Source organism: Brachyistius frenatus, unplaced genomic scaffold (genome assembly GCF_029030835.1).
Source record: "Brachyistius frenatus isolate BFR_SWC_R1_liver_20210118 unplaced genomic scaffold, ASM2903083v1 Contig_206, whole genome shotgun sequence".
Taxonomy (NCBI): Eukaryota; Metazoa; Chordata; class Actinopteri; family Embiotocidae; genus Brachyistius; species Brachyistius frenatus.
The window spans coordinates 584,500-603,810 of record NW_027210805.1 but is presented as its reverse complement, the minus strand read 5'-3'; the positions used below and the strand labels follow the sequence as shown (position 1 = coordinate 603,810).

General features: G+C 44.1%; 1 protein-coding gene across 1 annotated transcript in view; it reads right to left on the bottom strand.

Annotated features, from left to right (window-relative positions):
• Positions 1-19,311, bottom strand: part of sorcs3a (sortilin related VPS10 domain containing receptor 3a) — a 172,571-nt gene that overhangs the window by 50,626 nt on the left and 102,634 nt on the right. Inside the window, exon 4 of the mRNA XM_069719088.1 lies at positions 14,387-14,545. Within this exon, the coding sequence (XP_069575189.1) occupies positions 14,387-14,545 (159 nt within the window). The remainder of the gene's footprint in view (positions 1-14,386; positions 14,546-19,311) is intronic.

Below are 19,311 nucleotides of genomic sequence, written 5' to 3'. Positions count from 1 at the left end.
TAGTTTATTGCATTCTTCCTGACAGACACTGTCAGCTGATTAATAGCTGTTTTCCTACTGGCTGCTCTTTTCTTAAAAGCTAAGTGACCATATTTGGATTAAATGGGGAGGAGCAACCCAAGGACACTATGCCCCGCCCAATCAAGGCACACCCTCAAACATAGGTCTGTTTGAGGGCTAATATCTAATCAATGCTGGAATAATTTTCAGAAGGACCACCTGAACACCGATCAGAAGGAGTGAATTTAGCTCATGACACCATAATGACTTGTGGAAAACATTTTCTGACTTCGTATTTTATGAGAGAAGTTGATGCTTTTCGAATGGGAGTCTACTGCAGCCTGAGGATTTTTGAAGCCAGCCCCTAGTGGCCCTCAGTGGTACTGCACTTTAAAGCCCTTCTGCATTGGCTTCACTTTTCAAACTGGGAGACTGCGGCCATTTTTATATAGAGTTTCTCCAGCCAGCATGAACAGAACCAAACCTGCCGCACAACAACGACCGACTGAATCACTAAATAAACGGCCGACGCGAGCAGCAATTATAGAGACAGGCACACAAAAAAACCACAACATGATGTGAAGCCCAGATTGTCGCCTGTATTTTCGTTGCCTTGTATACGAGATGTGGTTTTCCAGCTGTAACTGTTCCTCCACTTATAGGTCACCTTGTACCGCGTACGGACACTCATACACTTTTTGATGGAACACGCTGTCCCTCCTCAGATGGACTGATTCATGACTATTTTAGATCAATGTCATGTAACATGAACGCACCGCTTTGGAACTTCTTATCTATTCGCAGACGGGAACAGATGCGGGTTCGAGCCCCGACTCGGCGAAGGTGACAGAAGAAAATTCCGCGGAGACTTTGTGTGACTTCTTTTGGGGGTTGGAGGAGGAGAGAGCGAGCGCCAGCGACAACATTAGCTCAACCGAAAATGACTCTGTCAGTTTAACTCGGTCATCACCATTAGTCAATCGGAAGAGTAATTCCGCTCGTCCCCATTACACGTAAGACAACAATATGGCACTGGGACGTCGTCGGGCGCAGGGAGTAGGGAGGGAGGGTGGGGAGTGATGAAGAGCTCAGTGAAATGAGATTGGATTTAAACAAGTGCTGGCGCTGTCCTGAGGGCCCTTACATGGATGCTCTTTGAGAGAATAGGTGGAGGCTGCATAATGATGAGACACTTAGTTTCCCTACTGTTCAGATTTATGGGCTCGGAGGCCTGTTACGATCATTAAGGGGATTCGTGAAAGGAAAAAAGGGAAATGGGGTTGAGACTATAAGGGCTCGAGAGAAGGTGGAAATTGCACAGAGGTTTTTTTCTCTCTTTTTTTTTTTTTTTTTTCTGGTAACACAGCACTTTTGAACCATAAATCTTTGATCCTCTCCCTCCCTATTTGTGCAATGACATTTCATAATGGAAGACTCCCTATAATTTCACACTCCAATTAGTAAATTACTAATGTTGTCCTAAAATGCAAGTCTCGAGGCGGTGATAAACAAACAGGTCACACCCTCAGGGACTCTGGTTCACTAAAAGAAAGATTATATCGCACACGCGGTTCATCAATATTTGAGTTTGATCGGGTTTGAAGTGAGCAGGGACCAGCAGTGACGTCACCCGTTGGTTTGTGAACGGCCGTTATGAAGCCTCGAGTTCGGAATTTGGCCGGCGCCATCTTGCTAGTTTGGAGCAGGAAGTGATTATATTTGGGCAAGCTGGGGATCTGACGCGATCTGATTGGAAACCAGACGATACTACGTCCCACCCACCAATAGCCGTAACCTGACAGCACCACGGGCCTGTCAATTAAAACAGACACGCCCTCAGAAACACTGCTTTTTGAGGCTTATTTTTGAATTAATGACGGATTATTTTCAGATGGACTGCCAGAAAACTAATAAGAAAGAGCGACTTTTAGCTAACAACACCAATATAACTCGTGAAGAAATGTTATCAACTGAGAATTTTATGAGGGAAGTTGAATGGGACTCTATGGAGACGTAGGCTTTTTGGAGCCAACCTCTAGTGGCACTCGGTGGTATTGCAGCTTAAAGCACTTCTACATCGGCCCGGAAGCTACAACCACTTTTATACACAGTAAATGGGGTGAGACAAACAACCAAAAATAGAAAGGGGATATAAAAAGAGAAGTTCCCCTTTGAAACAAGTCTAATGATTGTTTTTTTTTTTTTTAAATGCCTGCAAGTAAACCAGAAGAAACTTGAGTCAAGAGTTATAATTTCTCTAAAGAGTGCTGTACAAACATCAGCAAAATTTCACCACTGCTAAGACTGAATGAACGGGAGTCATTAGGAACATGTTGAATAATTCATCCTGCATAATCAACACAAGTCCACAGAAACATTTGCTTTTATGTTACCTGGGGTGGATTTAGAGAAAGCGATAGTGTTGCCCTGATGACTCGTAGTCCACTGGGGCTCGTTCAGACGTCTATGTTTGTTATACCAGGAAGCGAAGGGAAGCCAAACCACAGATTGCAAATATATTTATATTGATGCTAAAGATCTGCACATATTTATATTCTAGCACATATAACCAAAAGTGTTTATACGCAGGTATATGCAGATTGCCTGCCCACAGTTCAATTTCAGTCTTTAAGGCAGTGTCTGGATTCTGACAACATGAGCCCTAGTAAATAATACCACATGAGGAGATGTCAGAAAGTCAAATTCAAAACTCTATTCACTTGCTTCTGGTCTACAACCTGCGAGCTACATGACTGTATTACACTTACATAACTCCAAAAACGCAGAAAATAGACGAAAAGACGAAACCGTCTGACAATGATTCCACCGATGGCAGTGGAAAGTATTTCCTGAGGGAACGACGATGTTACCCTGGTGGCAGCGAGTTAATTAAGTCGTGGCGCACTCAGGTCCTGAAAGTAGCAGCACTGCGAAATAAAAATGTTCCATTACAGGAAACTTTAGAGTATTGAAAGGATATTTGTTGGAGTGTACCTGTGCATGGCTGAGTTGTTGTTGATTCTAAGGTTGGGCAATCACTGCTCCTACAGCAGCCAGTTTACATACTGTACTATATTCAATAAAATACATTTAAATAGCTTTAATTAAGGCAGCAATATAATCCAACCGTTTTCAATGGTTGTTCTGGGTTAATAATCCCACACTTGATTGTCCGGTTTACATCAAGACAGGTTCAAAACCAAAAACCTTGTCAAGTAATGAAGGGTTTCTGAGCCACATAATACCGAGACAGCAACAGACCCCTAAATACAGGATGTATCAGCTAATCAGTGAATGAAGAGGAACCCAGACTATTTATTTTACACTATGTTTAGGGTTTTCGAGCTAGGTTGATGTTTAATTCTTGACTTTTGAAACAGCAGTTGACAATAAAACATCAACTCATGATCCACTTGTTTGGGAGCTTTTGACCATGATTGAGAAAGAACTACCAAATGACACTTTGACGAACAAGTTCTGAGTAAGGCACGGGACATTTTACGCTAAAATATAATTCGATATTGGCTGGGAATTATTGGACTTTAAATCTGAAATTGTTATTTCAGAAGGAATCCATTGAAACTTCTCAGCATGGAACATAAATAAACCAATAATGCCTTTGGTGCAGCCAGGAGCACGAAGTATTTGAAATGGATTTAAAGGAAAAATACTTAATATTATTCATTCCGTGTACTTTCTGTAACAACGCAGAGCTCCTTACAGCAGTGACAAGAGCTTTCCAGTCAATGTATGGCAGATGACTGTTTCAATATTCTGACAGGCTCACTCACGGGACAGCACCGGCAAACATAAATGTCATACTTGCCTGTAGCAGAAACACACACCTTGACTTCCTGCTGTGCGAGAACAGCTCAGGGCAGACCTCGGAAACATCCTTCTGCCAGCCGCCGCGGAGAGGAGTGAGTGATATAAATTGTCACAGCACCCCCACCTCCCCCCATCCCCCTCCAACGAACAGAAATATGCACAGCGTTAAGGTGTTTTCCCTGACCTCCCTGGATGTGATAAAACGGGTCGGATTGTGAGAGATGATTCTAACCTAGCGTGTCGTATCAGGCGCCGGCCCGGCCGCAGCGGACGAGGGGGGAATTTCGAAAAACCGATAAACAAGCCAACAATCAGAGGAGCTGATATCTATTCATCTGTCGCCACGCCAGCGCAGGATACCAGTGAAGCCTCTATAACAGATAGAAATGATTTATTTAATAGGAATTCAAGCACGATCTATCAATCTTCATTTGCTCTCATTTGCTGGTTCATTTGCTTCCCTCTGTTCCTACGTCCCTGCCTTCCTCTCAGCCTTTCGCACACGCACACGCACACACACACACACACACACACACACACACACACACACACACACACACACACACACACACACACACACACACACACACACACACACCTGCCAACAGCCCCCCCCCCCCCCACTCTTTTCTCCATCAACCTCACCTGACAGCTGCATTCCTCGTCCACACAGAACTTTAAGTGGAGTGACAGGCCCACACAGTGCCAGTGGCCATGTCAGGGATGTGTAAAGGTCACTGCGGATGTTCAAATATCGAAGGCTACTCCTTCGGCTGGAAAATTCTAAACACCTTCAGAGGACACAGGGCTCCTATCAAGGGCAAAGAGGGGAGCTTTTACCTCCTTAACGACTACCTGATCCTTGGATACAACCATAGACTGTATATAAAAGTGGACCTAGCTTTCGGCTCTGAATAATTAGGCCGATGCGGAAGCGCCTTAAGCTGCGATACCACCGAGTGCCACTAGAGGTCGGCTCCAAAAAGCCTCCATAGACTCCCATTCAACTAGTCTCGTAAAATTCTCAGTCAATAAAATTTCTCCATGAGTTATTTTGGTGTTGTTTGCTAAAATCGCTCCTTCTTATTAGTTTTCTGGCGGTCCATCTGAAAATGGACATTTTCAATTGTCTGTTTGATTGACAGGCCTGTGGTGCAGTCGGGTTACGGCTATTGGTGGGCAAGACGTAGTATCACTGGGTTTCCAATCAGATCGAATCCGATGCACCGCTCACTCCCTCCCCAGCTCGCCCAAATATGGTCACTTCCTGCTCCAAACCGCTCCGAACTAGCAAAATGGCGACGGACAAAATCCAAACTCGAGGCTTTATTACGGCCGTTCACAAACCAACCGGTGACGTCACTGTCGGTTGCCACTTGGATACAATGAAAAAATAAAACACTGTACTTTCCAGTCCAAAACATTCACAGCTGACTGTTAACCTGTACGTTTTCGTCAGAACTGCTCCTGATATGATCGAACAACTTCAGAAACCGTTTTCCCAAATTACTTTTTGATATCGAAATTGGAGGAGCATTGTGAGGCCGACAATCCCGACCTCTCGTCTACCTTCCTTTTTTTTTTCTTCTCTCCTTTCAATGTTCAAATGAGTGCAACACAACAAATGCTTTCGGAGACAGACTATCTGAACCCCGCCTTCGGGAGCGGATCCTCGGATAAGTGATAAATGCTTTCCGGCCTAGTCGGACGACACGTGCATTTGAACGAGGTCGTTTCCCCAGCTTTAAGGTTTCAAGTGTTCTCCCGGACACTGGGTTAAGGGGTAGAGGTAGACATTGTATTCGTGACCTCGAAAAGGTTTAAAAGTAACAACGGCTTGTTTAGAAGATTTCTACAATAGTCAATAATCAACCTCAACTTTTAAACCAATGTAGATGTTTAAATGCGAACTACGAACTGCTGACGAAGTTTCCAAGGTTGGCAAGCAACCGTCACTCTACCTGACCCTAAACCTACAGTTGTCGTTACGCCTCAAAGTTTTACGGCCAGATTTCAACACAGGACTTCTCAACAGTACAGGGCAATAACATTGAACAATGATGTGTGTGATTATTTATTACCGATGCTTCCTAATATTTCAATTTTAAATGGGGTGATTTTCTGAACAATTTGCAGTTAATCGAATTGCCAAACCCCCGTTGGCATGCATAGCAACCTGGGAGATATGGGGCCCCCAGGAGTGGGAGGCTCTTGTGTAAATGCTGCTTTGCCTGGTTTGCAAATCCAGCCTGGCATAACAGCTAAAAGGAAGCTATTTAACAAAAATATGTTTTTTGTGCAATTTCAAAATAATAGCAGTTGGTAATTACACAAAGTCTAACTCGTGCGGAGCACAAAAGCAAACACGGCACCGTCCAATAGCGGCTTTGTTCTCAGGAAATCACTGAGCTATATATAAAGAGTTTGAGCGTAATGTTTATTAAGGGCTTTCAAGTAGCAAAAAAAAAAAAAAAAAAGTTTCTTCTCATGTTTGTTGACGCTCTCCATCGTCAGCTTGGCAGCACACCTCCATCTGCTGTTTTGACAACGGAGTGACAATACATATCTGCTATTCCATCAGAATGAGTTACTCCATCTGTTCTGCCTGCCTCTCCGTGCCATGTAGCCGTCAGGGCTTCGCTGTATCCATAATTTCCCTTTGATTTCAGAGCTCCATTCCCCGTTTCATCGTGCCAGAAAAAAAAAATAAAAAACACAAACATTTCCTGATGAATCAAGTCCGTGCTTGACCCGGTGTCATTTCTTGCTTTTTCGCATTGTGAAGTTTTCCTCTGTTCCCATTGGAGAAATGCATCTCCGACACAGTTACTACCACCGTCTGGGGCATATTATGATGTTTTTTCGTTTGATTCTGTTCCTTTTCTTAGATAGCGAATGTGCATTTCTACAGACTGATTACGACCCCGACTAATCTGCCAATTCTTGTTTTATTTTCATTCCTGCTCCTTGCCAAATACACTTCCTCTACTGTCTGTAATTAAGCTGCCAAAGACCGCTCCCCTTATGATCATTTAGTCATGATCTATTATGTTATTACAGCTTCCCTCGGGGCCGTCCATCACCTGACTTATGGCATCAATCCTTCCATCTGTCGAAGACTGCCAGCTCAGTACCATGGAGTGCTTCGGTTGAACGCCACGTGTTCCGGTTCAGACCGAGTGCCAACCAGCAGCGACGTCACCCGTTGGTTTGTGAACGGCCGTTACGAAGCTTTGAGTTCGGAATTTGGCCGGCGCCATTTTGCCAGTCGCGAGCGGTTTGGAGTCAGAAGTGACCATGTTTGGACGAGCTCGGGGATGGAGGGACCAGTTGATCTGACTCGATCTGATTGGAAACCCTGACGATAGTACATCCCGCCCACCGATAGCCGTAACCTGACTGCACTACAAGCCTGTCGATCAAACAGACACGCCCCCAAAAACACTGCTTTTTGAAGCCTAATTTGTCATTAATGACGGGATTATTTCCAGATGGACCGCCAGAAAACTGATAAGAAGAAGCGACTTTAACTAACAACACAGCGATAACTCTTGGAGAAATTTTATTGACTGAGAATTTTATGAGACCAGTTGAATGGGAGTCTATGGAGCCGGAGGCATTTTGGAGCCAAACCTCTAGTGGCACTCGGTGGTATCGCAGCTTAACGCGCTTCCGCATCGGCCTAATTTTTCAGACCCGGAAGCTACGTCCACTTTTTTATACAGTCTTTGATTCAGACTCAGTAATATAGCCGCTGTAGCCACTGAGACCCCGCCACACCTCCACCCTGCTCTTTGCTGCAGCAGCACCAGCCTTAACAGAGTGCCGCTCCGCCAGAGGAAATACAAACACACAAATTAAATGTTTGCCTGGACGCGGGGTTCGTCGTGTCTTCCTGCAAATGAAATTGCGGCACATTTCCATGTGGATGAGTCTTTATGAGGTTCAGGCTGAACCACGAAAGCCCCAATTCCTCATTACACTAAACACGAGTCTGTTGATGTGTGAATATACACTCGTGGCTCTCCTTTGTTTCTCCAAGGTGGAAGTGTGGTTATTTACTGCTGGGGCTTCGGAGGAAATGCGAGAATTGGGAATTTCAATTTGTCAGCGTTCAACTTGTGTTTCTGCAGTCTGGTCAGAGCAGCAGGAAACACGGTGTGTGTGTGTGTGTGTCTGAGTGTGTGTGTGTGTGTGCGTGCGCGTGTGTGTGTGTGTGTGTGTGTGCAGCCGACCGCTGTTCATAGGTGTGCTGAGAAGTCACAACAGGAGCCTGACAGGCACATTTTTAGAACATGAGAGAGAAACAAAAACATGTCAGTCATGGGTTTGTTTGTGGAGTCGCTGACACCGAATCTCTTTTCAAATGCTGTGAATACGATTACGACTGCAAAACAGAAAAAGGAGCAGAGCTCCCACAGCACGTTCGAGACAGAATTTATGAAGAGACATCCAACCATTATGACATGTCATTCACCCAGCAGGTGCTACTCAACGGGTGAAAACGGTTGTAGGATGCTCACATGAGGAAAAGCACCCCAATGATGTAATCTACTGAGCTGTTTACAGATACTCTTTTCCCTGGTGGCAGAGTGAAGATGGGAACTTTCTCACTAAGTTTTTGCACTTATTGCCATGAAATTTTGCACAAATATCCAGATTTCTACTGTCCGATCCCCAGATACAGAATCTTGCTGGTTTTGTTGAACTCCTTAGTTTTAATCCCGTGCTACCAGCAGGTCAACGTTTTCACGTCTCTCGTGAAATATCTCAACAACATACAAATGGATTCGCTATGGATTAGTTATGGATTAGTTATAATGTAATGATTTTGGTGAACCCGTGATCACTACTTTAAGCAAAAATATCCTCAAAATTATTGGATGCATCCCCCAAAAACACAAAAAAAGTCAAATTTATATTTACATTTTTTTGTTGTTGTTTTGTGATTAAATACCTGCGTAACTAATAAAACTCCCATTAGCCTCGGCTGTTTCTAGTGTTAATTAGCAAATATTAGCATGCCAATGCTAAACTTGTGAACGTGGTAAACGTTATAACTGCTCAGCATTTTAGCACTGCCGTTGTTAGCATTAGCTCAAAGCGTCGCTGTGCTCGACTCTCGCGGTTCTTTCACACCTGGTACTCTGTAACGTACGTTGGAGCCCAAAGTCCGGAGCATCTGGCCAAGTTTGAATGTCGGGTACCAATGCCCGGGTCTGTTTGGAAGAGTCAAATGTGAAAGCGAGCTGTGCAGAAAATGTGGGACGCGTTACCGCCGACGAGGACAAGAAGACAACATTTCTCGACCGTCTGCCACATTTTCCAAACACAAAGCAGCGGTTCTCTGCACCACCTGTTTCTGCTGAAATCTGCATCTGCAGACACGTCAGACAGATCTAAAAAAAAAAAGAAGAAAAAAAAGAAAACGAATCCACTTGCTTTTGTGACAGATTACGTTTGAAGACAGACGAGCGTGTCGAAGGTCCTCTTTTCTTTTTTTTGTCTGTTCACCCAAAACAAAAGCAAGCGGCAAATGTGAAGTCACACGCCTTCGCAAAGAACGCAAAGGAGCCGCATACGTTGAGTCCGGTGCGTAAAAGCGCCGACATACCAGAATGTGGGAGCGCCCTCAGTCTCGGTCGCAATGAGCCCGCGATATAAAAAAGGGGACGCAGTTGTTTACCAGGCACGGAGGGGAGGGGGGGGGGGGTCTGCGTAACGACGCCCTCTTTTCTTTTCGCACGCTGACCCTCACATCGAAACCCACACTCAGCACATCTCTGCATCAGTTTCGCCCCTTCCTCCCGTAAAAGTCTTTAAACTTCCATGAAAGTGCCAAATTAAAATGCTTCGCTAACTCTCGATGGCGGCACAAAGCATTTGGAGGCTCATATAATGACAGTAATAAAGGTAATAATGTTCGATGACAAAACGTAGCTTAAAAAAAACAAAAAAAAAGGGTTTTCATCGTTTCAGGGGTCAGAAATTCACATAAAAGAAAGAGCTGATTGTGGACAACGTTTGATTACAGTGCTCGGTGCGCTGTACTCACCTCTGATGTAATTATTAGATGAGTTAATCGCTACACAGTCCATTAGAGAGTCGGGGCCTCGTCTCTCAAGTTTGCTGAGGCGTAAGCTGGAGGTAATATCCAAACCTAGTGTTTACAGTTCCGCCGCCAATGGCGTGAATGGACGGTTTCCTTTAAAAATGCCGCAAAATATCTGCCAACATACCGTCAGGAATATTGTAGTTTTCGCATCAGCTGAAGGGCACGAAAGTCTCATGAAAAAAGGGAGGAAATTAGAGAAAACAGTCTGTTCTTGTCTTGACAGAAAAAAGAAAAATGTTTTAGGCGAGATGCCCAACATAGACGGGGGAAAAAAAAAAAAAGACAACTGTTATTTACTCTACGTGTTTGTACTGTTCTTCTGTGTCGGCCTGTTTACATAACTCGCTCGCTTGGCAGCGGCGGCGCTGGCCTTATTCTCAGAAAGCCAACTTGGGATTATACATCAGTGCGTAATTGTCTCCGCAACCCCCCCCCCCACCCCCTCTCACCCCTCCACAGTCAGGAGATAAGAGCCCCACAAAAGGTCAGTCAGAGTTTTTAAATCTAAAAATACCTCCATTTAGTTCGAAGAGGGGGACTTGAGCTGAATGTCAATTTAAAATTAAAAAAAAAAAAAAAATCATAAAAGAGAATGAAGAATTACAACAAACACTTCACTCCAGCCTTATTTGTCCCGACACGGATTCTGATGTCTCGCTAAATAGTTGCACTCCCGCCTCAAAGTTAAGCCCTCCGGGCTGCACTTAACCACGGCTAAGCACCAACTTACAGCTGATTAAATCCGGAGTGACCCAGTCTGAAAACTATTAGCCGGTTACAAGCTGAAAACGAGCATATTAGAGCTTCTCGCTGCTGGCTCAAAACGCTCGAGATGAAAAGTCGGGGGCTGCGGGTGGGGGGTGGGGGGGGGGGGGAGGGGGAACGGGTCAAATTAAGCGACCGATAATATCTGTGTAAAGGCCCCATTTTAACTAAGTGGAGACGGAAACGTATTCTTTATTTGCGACAACAGCCGCGGGGAGGAGGTGGCAGCAGCGTGCGGATGACACATTCAGGAAGGGAAGGAATTTTTGTTTTAAAGGATGGAGCAGAGGTGGTAAAAATCGTCCTCTGGCCTTTTGTTCTGGTGCCAAAGTGCCTGTGATCATGCGAATCAAAAGCCTTATTAGCCACATCCTCAAAAAGAAAATACCTGACAATCTTCACTGCACGTATACCTGGCTAACGCTGCGCTGCCAAATACCGAGTCTCTGCAGCATTTCCTGAACTTTCTACTCTGCTGCTTGATGCATATCCCGCCTTCACAACTCAGATGTGTTTAATCAGCGAGATCAATAGCCGTTACCAGTATTGATCTGCCGAGTCCGTTTCATGGATGAGGCGGGAGCGCCTCAGTTTGAACACAGCGTAATCTTTGTAGATAATATAACCTGCTGAGGGCTGTTTTTTAATTAACATTAAAAACAGACCTTTTTTGGGGGGGGGGGGGGGGATTATGTAACGTCGGTGACTGATGAGTACTTTTCTTAACTCCGTGCGATCCATCAGAATAATTTTGATGTTTTGCCCAGAACCTTGGCTGAAGGCAGGCATCGCCTCTCCCTCTTTCAACTCCACTCCCACCCAGACTTCACAGGGATTTGAACTTCTTGAATCTGGCTAACTTGCTCCCTCCTAATACTTCCACTCGTGGTCTAAAACAGGAGCCGCAGAATTTTGAAGGTTTCACGCTGAATTTTTAATACTGGAACAAAGTAGTGGAGCTCAAATTAAACTTGTGATCCCTGTGACTTTTATTCCCTTTGGGACTTTACAAGCACCACTAGTGAGAGACACTCGAAGAAGGATTCCTTAGAGAGCAGATCATAAATAGTCCGCCAATTAGCCAGAGATGCAACATCCATATGATAGACTTGATAGTCTTCATATCTGATAAGCACAATCTGTCACTCGATTCAAATACAGTATGCAACACAACTTTTATTATCCTTACGTTGCACTGCAGGGTATTTGACTTTTTTTTCCTATTAGGTGCAATTAAAAGAAAGTATTAGATTACGTTAGACAAAATTGAGAATACAGGCCACCAAACTACAACCTCAATGAATTAAAATGAGTCCGCGACGAAGGCGGGGTGTCATTAAAAAAAAAAAGTTCAACTCATGGTACCGACACCTTGACTTCGTCACCAGTTTTTGAACGATACCTTTTTTCGTTACCGTTTTCGTTAAAGTAAACATCGAAACAAGTCAGTCGTTGCCGTAAGTGTCAAATCCCGGCACCCAGTCCGACCCGTGACCGACGCAACAAAAGTGATGACTCGTGTAATTTCCAGTTGAGGACAATAACATGAACAATGCACCAGTCAACAGCGCAGCTTCTTTGTCATTGTTTTGCTGGGTTTTGTCTTCACGTGGCTCTGAGTTGCCTGGACAAGGAAGAAACCGAACTGTGAGACTCGACAAAGATGGAAGGAAGTACAGGAGCATCGGGAGGCCACTAAACATATCTAAAAACCCAGCTGCATTAAGAGGGAGGAAGAGGAGGAGCCATACGACCAATAACTAATGACCGGAGCAGAAGCTGTTCCAACAAAAATGACCCTACCAATAATTCCCTATTTCACTACAGACAAGAAGAAAACTACCGTTCGCTCAAAACATTTAAAGCAGCCTGGCGGTACATTATCTGGTCACATAAATCCAAAATGAATTTGTTTTATGAAATGAAGTCCAGCATGTTGGGCAGGGATGAGAAGCATTAAAAGCAGCGAGAGCACTGCATTTATAAATCAAAGTTTGTGTACCCAAATACTCGATGAATAGACGACTACCGGTCTCGAGAAGCTCGGCATCTTTCAACAAGACAACGATCTTCAAACGAACAGTGGAAACTGTGACACACGTGTCCCTCGACTTGAATCGAATAAAAAAAAAATTGAAAAAATTAAAAACTTTTAGTGCTTTAGGTCAGAAAGAAAGTGGAGCAACAAAACCTCTCCAGCAAAGAGCAGCTCAGGAGAATCCCGTGTGAAGAGCGGGAGAACATCTGTCCACAGATGTGGGACAGACCGGTATCGTCCATAAAGGGGGATATAAACGATATTTCAAAGACATTTAAATACAATTTGGTTGCAGTTGGTTCTCAAATATGGACTTTTAGTTATTGTCGAACTCCGTATTTAATTATTTTTTTTTAATCATTTAGTGTTCGTTTTCTTTCCGATGAAAACGTTTCTCCCTAGCAGGGCGATAGCTCCGGCTCTCAGGTCACCGTCACCGACCTTCATGACGGACAGTTTGCCGGGCACAATCTCAGAGCTCAGTGTGAAGGTGGTGTTCAGAGCTCCATGCTGTGCGACAAAGCCCAGTGAAGGTGACACCTTGAATCTCTCAAATAATAAACGGTTGGCTGTCTAGTATCGTTTGTACAGTCCAGTTCAATTTAAGAGCAAAAAAAACCCCCACTGGAACATTAATAGTAATGGCCTCTATGGTGCTTTCAGCATTGTGTGCATCTCCGTGGCATAATTTCACTCAATTCAACAACATACAGTGACTCAGCACTCAACTGCTTAGAGTGTCTCATCTCATTTATTCACATCCTGTTTTCATTCACTTTATATTTTCATAGATTTTTATTTTCCCTTTTGCTGATGATTTTGCTCGTATAAGTTTTAGATTCAAACTCAGAATCATGAAGCTGCTTGAACTGGCCAAACTTATATATATATATATATGTATATATATATATATATATATATATATATATATATATATATATATATATATGAATGAAAAGTTTTATCTCACTATTTCATTAATAAATTAGAAAAATGCAGCGTTACCTGTTATTTTCCACTCTTTCACAACAAGAGCAATTTATGTTTTTTCTTTTTATGTTAGAAGTACACTGATGTCATTTTGGACAATAAAGTTTATCGTTAAACTGTAAAATATGCTGCCCCCATTACATATCTGTCACACGTGTTTTTGACAACCACATTTTTCCGATATCGAAACCATTTCTGTTTTTAACTTCCTGATATTATCCCGTATCTGTCGGGCTCTGGTTGCTACTGCTACCTGAGAGTTTGATTGTAAAATGAAGGAAAAGTCATTTTTTTTGTTTCTGATTTAACAACGGAGGCGGGAGCAGATCAGAAAACCAGAAGGCTTCCAATTAAAACGTGATAATATTATGGGTAAATAAGAGGAGGACGTAGACACAAAGACTCGGACTAATTAAAGCATGTTTTCAAAGAAAGGCCTGCTTCCCTCTTGAATTCAGGTAAATAAGGCTCACGACCACAGTTTCACGTGATTCAAATTCATCCCGTGAATGAAAGCACCAGCATCGTGGGAAATTAGCAAAATTTATAGGAAAACCACAGGCCCCGGTGAAAAGACTCTGGGTGGGACAAAGAGGTTGGTGTCATTAAATAACACTCAGCTAATTAGGTTTGAGGGGGCGCAGTCTCACCTTCTGGTCGTGACTGTAAGCCAGGGCCCAGTCCTCTTCGGTCGGGTGGAATAAAAGGCTCAGGACGAAGAAAGTGAGGCGGTACTTCTGGTAGCTGGCTCCCTCATCGGCGCTGATGAGCACGCTGCTCTCGAACTCCGGATCTGTCAACACCATAATCTGAGAGGGATTTTAAGAGAAAGAGGTGGAAAGATGGGGAGACGAGAGAGAGAGAGATGTCAGAGGCGGCAGCCGCGACAGCGAGAAAAAAAAAAGGGGCTCGGCAGCATTTGGCACACGTCAGACTCGTGTTGGCAAACCGCTCCGCCATATTTCCAACTTCATTTTCTTGTCTCCGGCGCTCCTGTTGCCATGGCTCTGTGGCTCCGTGGCGCGCTGCGAAGGTAAAGACTGTGTTTTCACCATCGTCTTCTTCCCCCAAAATAAGATGGAAGGTTTTTTTTTTTTTTTACACAGCGTAAACCAAAACAGACGGGAAAAACTCAAAAACAATAAAAGGTGAGAGGTCGAAACGTCACGACACGACTTAATATGCAAACCGTGAGGCGCGATTGTGGTCCGGTTGCAATTAAGTGCCGAGCAAACAAGGGACCGGGCAGCCGCGTGTGAAGCCGCACCTCCAGCGTGTTATTTTCTTTATCAGCTGGTTCTTTAGCATGTCATTTGGTGGCATTTCCCCCCCCCCCTCCTCCAATAAAATTCTAATTTCAAAATTGAACAGCTCCACGCTGGTAGAGGCTCCTAATTTCATGCTTGGAATATTTCTGCCGGAGCTATCGCAGTTATTACAGAATTCAATAAGAACAGGAATTCCACAATGCATATTTCTTTCAGCTAATGACATTTAAAGTCTTCGTGAAAGCAGATAAAACGGTCACAGGAATTCCTCCTCGAATAAAGAGCGGGCATTTCAATAGGTGTATTATTTTTTTTATGAAAATAGTATTCTTTAGAGAACAATGCTGGAAACCCATTATCAGTATATTTAATAGGCTGTGTGTTTCAACTGTCAAGCTAATAGTCAAAACATGGATTTAGATGATTCCACATAAACAAATGGTGTTTATTCATACGCTTCCCCGTTAGGGAATTAATATTCAGTTCATCACATGATGACAAAAAAAATATGGCTTTGGCTGCAAGCAGGAACACGGGGAGTAGCAGCGCCTATGTGGTAACAAAATGCTGGCTTACTAAATCCTTTAAATATTCAAACTAAATACAAAAATGTTGGCTTTCAGGGGTCAGGTTGATATCGTTCGCACACACAGAGCAACATTTAATTGAAGTTGGTTGTATTTCCTCCATAAGATACGTTACTAACTTGCTTTAATATGGCCCTTCAAATAAACTCATTAACTTAACAAATTATTATAATTTTCTTTTCTTCGGAGAAAATCCCCATTTTTTTTTTTCCAGCTCTGTTTTTGTCTCCACCGACTTTATCTGTCTCTTCGCCAGCTGTTTAGCTTTCTTAACTTATTCGCTGATTGCCAACCGTAGCCACTTGCCGTCAAGCAAAGCGGCGCGTAGCGGGTTTATCCGAACTCTTTTGATTTTTTTTTTTTTTTTTTTTTTTTACTGAAAACAGTTTCCTGCCGCAGCTGGTTAGCCTTCGAGGTGCAATTAACTGGAAAAAAAGCAAAAGTTTAAACACAGCACAAATTCTCCGAGGAGCTGAGCTCAGCTACAGCTCTGGGTGATAAATCTCTGCGGGGTTTGTGAATGATGAAGCGAATGCTTTCACACTACGCTGTTCATCTTTTATCCGGTTTGAGACGACGACGCGGACGCCCCTTCGACGACTCTGCGGCGGGATCGGCGATTGCGGCTCGCGGGCCCCCCCCCCCCGAACGCCCGCGTTTTCCCTCGTCAGTTCCGTTTGAGTTGGAAAAACAGCAGCACGTTTGTCACTGACAGAAATGCTCGCCCTCCTTTCCAGAGCTTTAACCACAAAAGCCTCCCTGGTGGTGATTTAGATAAATTGCTTGTCATTAAGCACCAATAAACAGGCAGCAAGCACTCTTTCAATCTGGTTCCCTCATCGGCCCGGGACTCGCCCGAATCTCGCCGCTCATTACCCGTCGCCGTTGTAACGCCGGAGCCTCCTGATGTCTGCGAGTGTCTTTGGGGCTTGTCGGATCTAATTTAGAGTTTTTAAGCCACGATCAATATGATGATGTTACAATAAGCAGCACGGTCTGTTTTACATTTGGACTCATCCGCCAGGACTTTCCATTTTAATAGAAGAAGAAAAAAAAAAACCCGTCTGGCGGAGGTGTTCGAACATGCCGTACATTTCATAATACAATTTACCTTTACTCTCTATTCAAGCCGTGAACCGTGCGGTGAGTGTTCTGCTCTCCTCTCTGTGCTCTTCATGTAAATGTCTTCGATTGCAGTGCTTTTAAGCCCGTTTTTTCTCAAGCCTCGATTCAGAGAGGCTCACAATGTCTCCCTTTTATTACCGGGAACGGGTCCTACAGAGCACTGTCACATTCGCATTACTCATTTACCGCCGTGTAAGTGTGAAAACAACCACATTATTTCCCAACGTTTCTGTCTGTCGCCTCTGCGATTAAAAAACAAATGAAGCCACAACCGATTCGAAGCCGATACCGAGGCGAGAATGGTTAGCAGCGGCCAATTCCTCTGCTGCCTACGAGAGCAATCGCCCTCAAACAATAATTATTCACTTTCAAAATCACAGTGACCGGCAGCATTAAGCGAGCGGTGATTAAGATTTCCCTCACAGCGTTGCACTCCAGCCTTTGTGAGGAAGCGGGCGAGTGAGGAGGGTAACAATACGAAATCGATGGAGGTTGGAGGGATAACCTTTTGTGTTTTATCAGCCTGATGTCGAGCTGTGCATAAACTGCAGCACGGAGATAGAAGCCGGTAGTTGTCAGATCATGAGGTAAGTGGAGGTATGGATCGGAGGTGCGGCGGGCGGGGTGGGGGGGCGGAGGGGGAGGGGGGGTGATGGCGTAAGACAACCTGCAGCAAATGAATCACGTCACGCCGGATCAATTGAGCTTAGTCTCTCGTTGACGGGAAGGTTTTAACAAAGAGTTGTCGCCGCAATATGCTCATTAAGCGTGGATCAGGGCTTAATCACCCACATTTAGCTATCATGTTTTCACTGTCTCGCTTCCTCAGTGGCGTTTTAACCGTGCGTGTCTTTATTTTTAAATCAACCTAATCTAGCAGCCGCTCAATCACGGGCTGAGCGTGCAAGCGAGCTCGAGAAAGGAAGAAAAAAAAAAAAGACATCAGAATATAGCAGAGAAGATTCATGGGAGGAGTCATTTTCTAAGGCTTTGCGCTAAATGTCATTACTATCATTCAAATCTATAATGTGACATTGTAAAAGGTCACAGCTTCGACTTATTTCTTGGACAGCGTAAAGGTGGGTGGGGTGGGGGGGGTGGGGGATTCCACAAATGCTACCGGATTCGCCGCGGTGGACGTAGTATTCTTTTATGGTGGGTGGAGGAATATCTCAAAGAGCAGCAGACGATTATATCTCACAGTGAGTGATTAGGCACCCAAACGGCCTCCTTTTACAGAGCCCAGGCAGACGCTACATAAGGCCGTGTCGGACGCAAAGAGGCAACGGAGGGAGGCAGCCGGCATGAAGGGCAACTTTCATCCATCTACGCAATGGAAAATCGAAATAATTAGGTCAAAGATAAAGGTGCAGAGGGGCAATCGGCCCATGGGCAGCAGAACCAGAGATCAACCACAGGGGTAAGATAAGACTATGACTAGTTCTTGGTTGGCGTTTCACACTAGCATACAATGTAAAACATGTTTTATTTTGCCAAAGATTGGTTTAAGAAATATACAAATTCTAGAATTTGATTTCGGTAAACAATGATATCAAAGCTGTATTAGGTGTTTACATGAGAGTCATTTCTCTATTTCCTTCTCCTGGTGTTAATAAAAGTTGATCTCATCTTATATAAGAGAAATAAAAAAAAAAAAAAAAAAAAAAAGGATGTCACATCAGTCACAGAGGGAACCCGAGGGGCTAAATTCCTGCCGTGCCCTTGATGTGGAATAAAATTTTCCCCCAACATAAAGACGGCAGCAGGAGTGAGTCATGAGGAGTAATCAGCGCCGGCTATGATCTGTTCCTTGGCCTGACGTGGTTGAGCTCAACGGTCCTGGGATCCCATTAGCTCCCCGTGCCATGCAAACGCATTCAGGGTCAGTACCTTGGCTCGGCCTTGGAAAAGTGACGCTGATGAGCCAAAGCAGCACCGCGACGGCGGGCAAGTCATGCTGTATTTTCTCCAAGCGTGTTGATGCCATGCAGAATTTTTGATTTATTCAACATGTGTCTTCACCAGGCAGGTCAACTTGAACAAAATGATTATTTTTCAAGGATGGCATGTTTGTGTATTTTGCAGCACCCATCATATTGTAGGGAAATTTCTCAACTGGGTTTGACCTTTTCCCATGACTTCATCTTTATGCACATGTCCCGTGGTTTCAAATTTTCAGGGGTCTTTGGATCTGTGAGGACTGCAGTCTCCGACGTGTGCTGGAGAAAAATAAGGCTGCATACAATAACAACAAAAACAAATTGTACATTATGAGGTGCAATAGACAAGTTCCGAGACTGTTCCCGTTGTGCTCAAATAGAGCACAGCATGGACCTGACACTTAAGCAGAGAAACACCAAATTTTGTGTCAAATATTTGGGAAACAAAAAAGAATCTGGAGGGAGCCAGATCTGATGAGCAGGAGCGGTGGGGAGCTACGATTGTGTTGTGGTGGGCAGGAAATATGCGCTGTGAGCCAGCATGTTGTCATGTTGGAGGGTCGTTTACACCAAACGATCTCAGACGCATCAGAAAGTCTCAGGAGAATGATATATAAGTGTATATAAAAGTGGACGTTGTTTCTGGGTCTGAAAA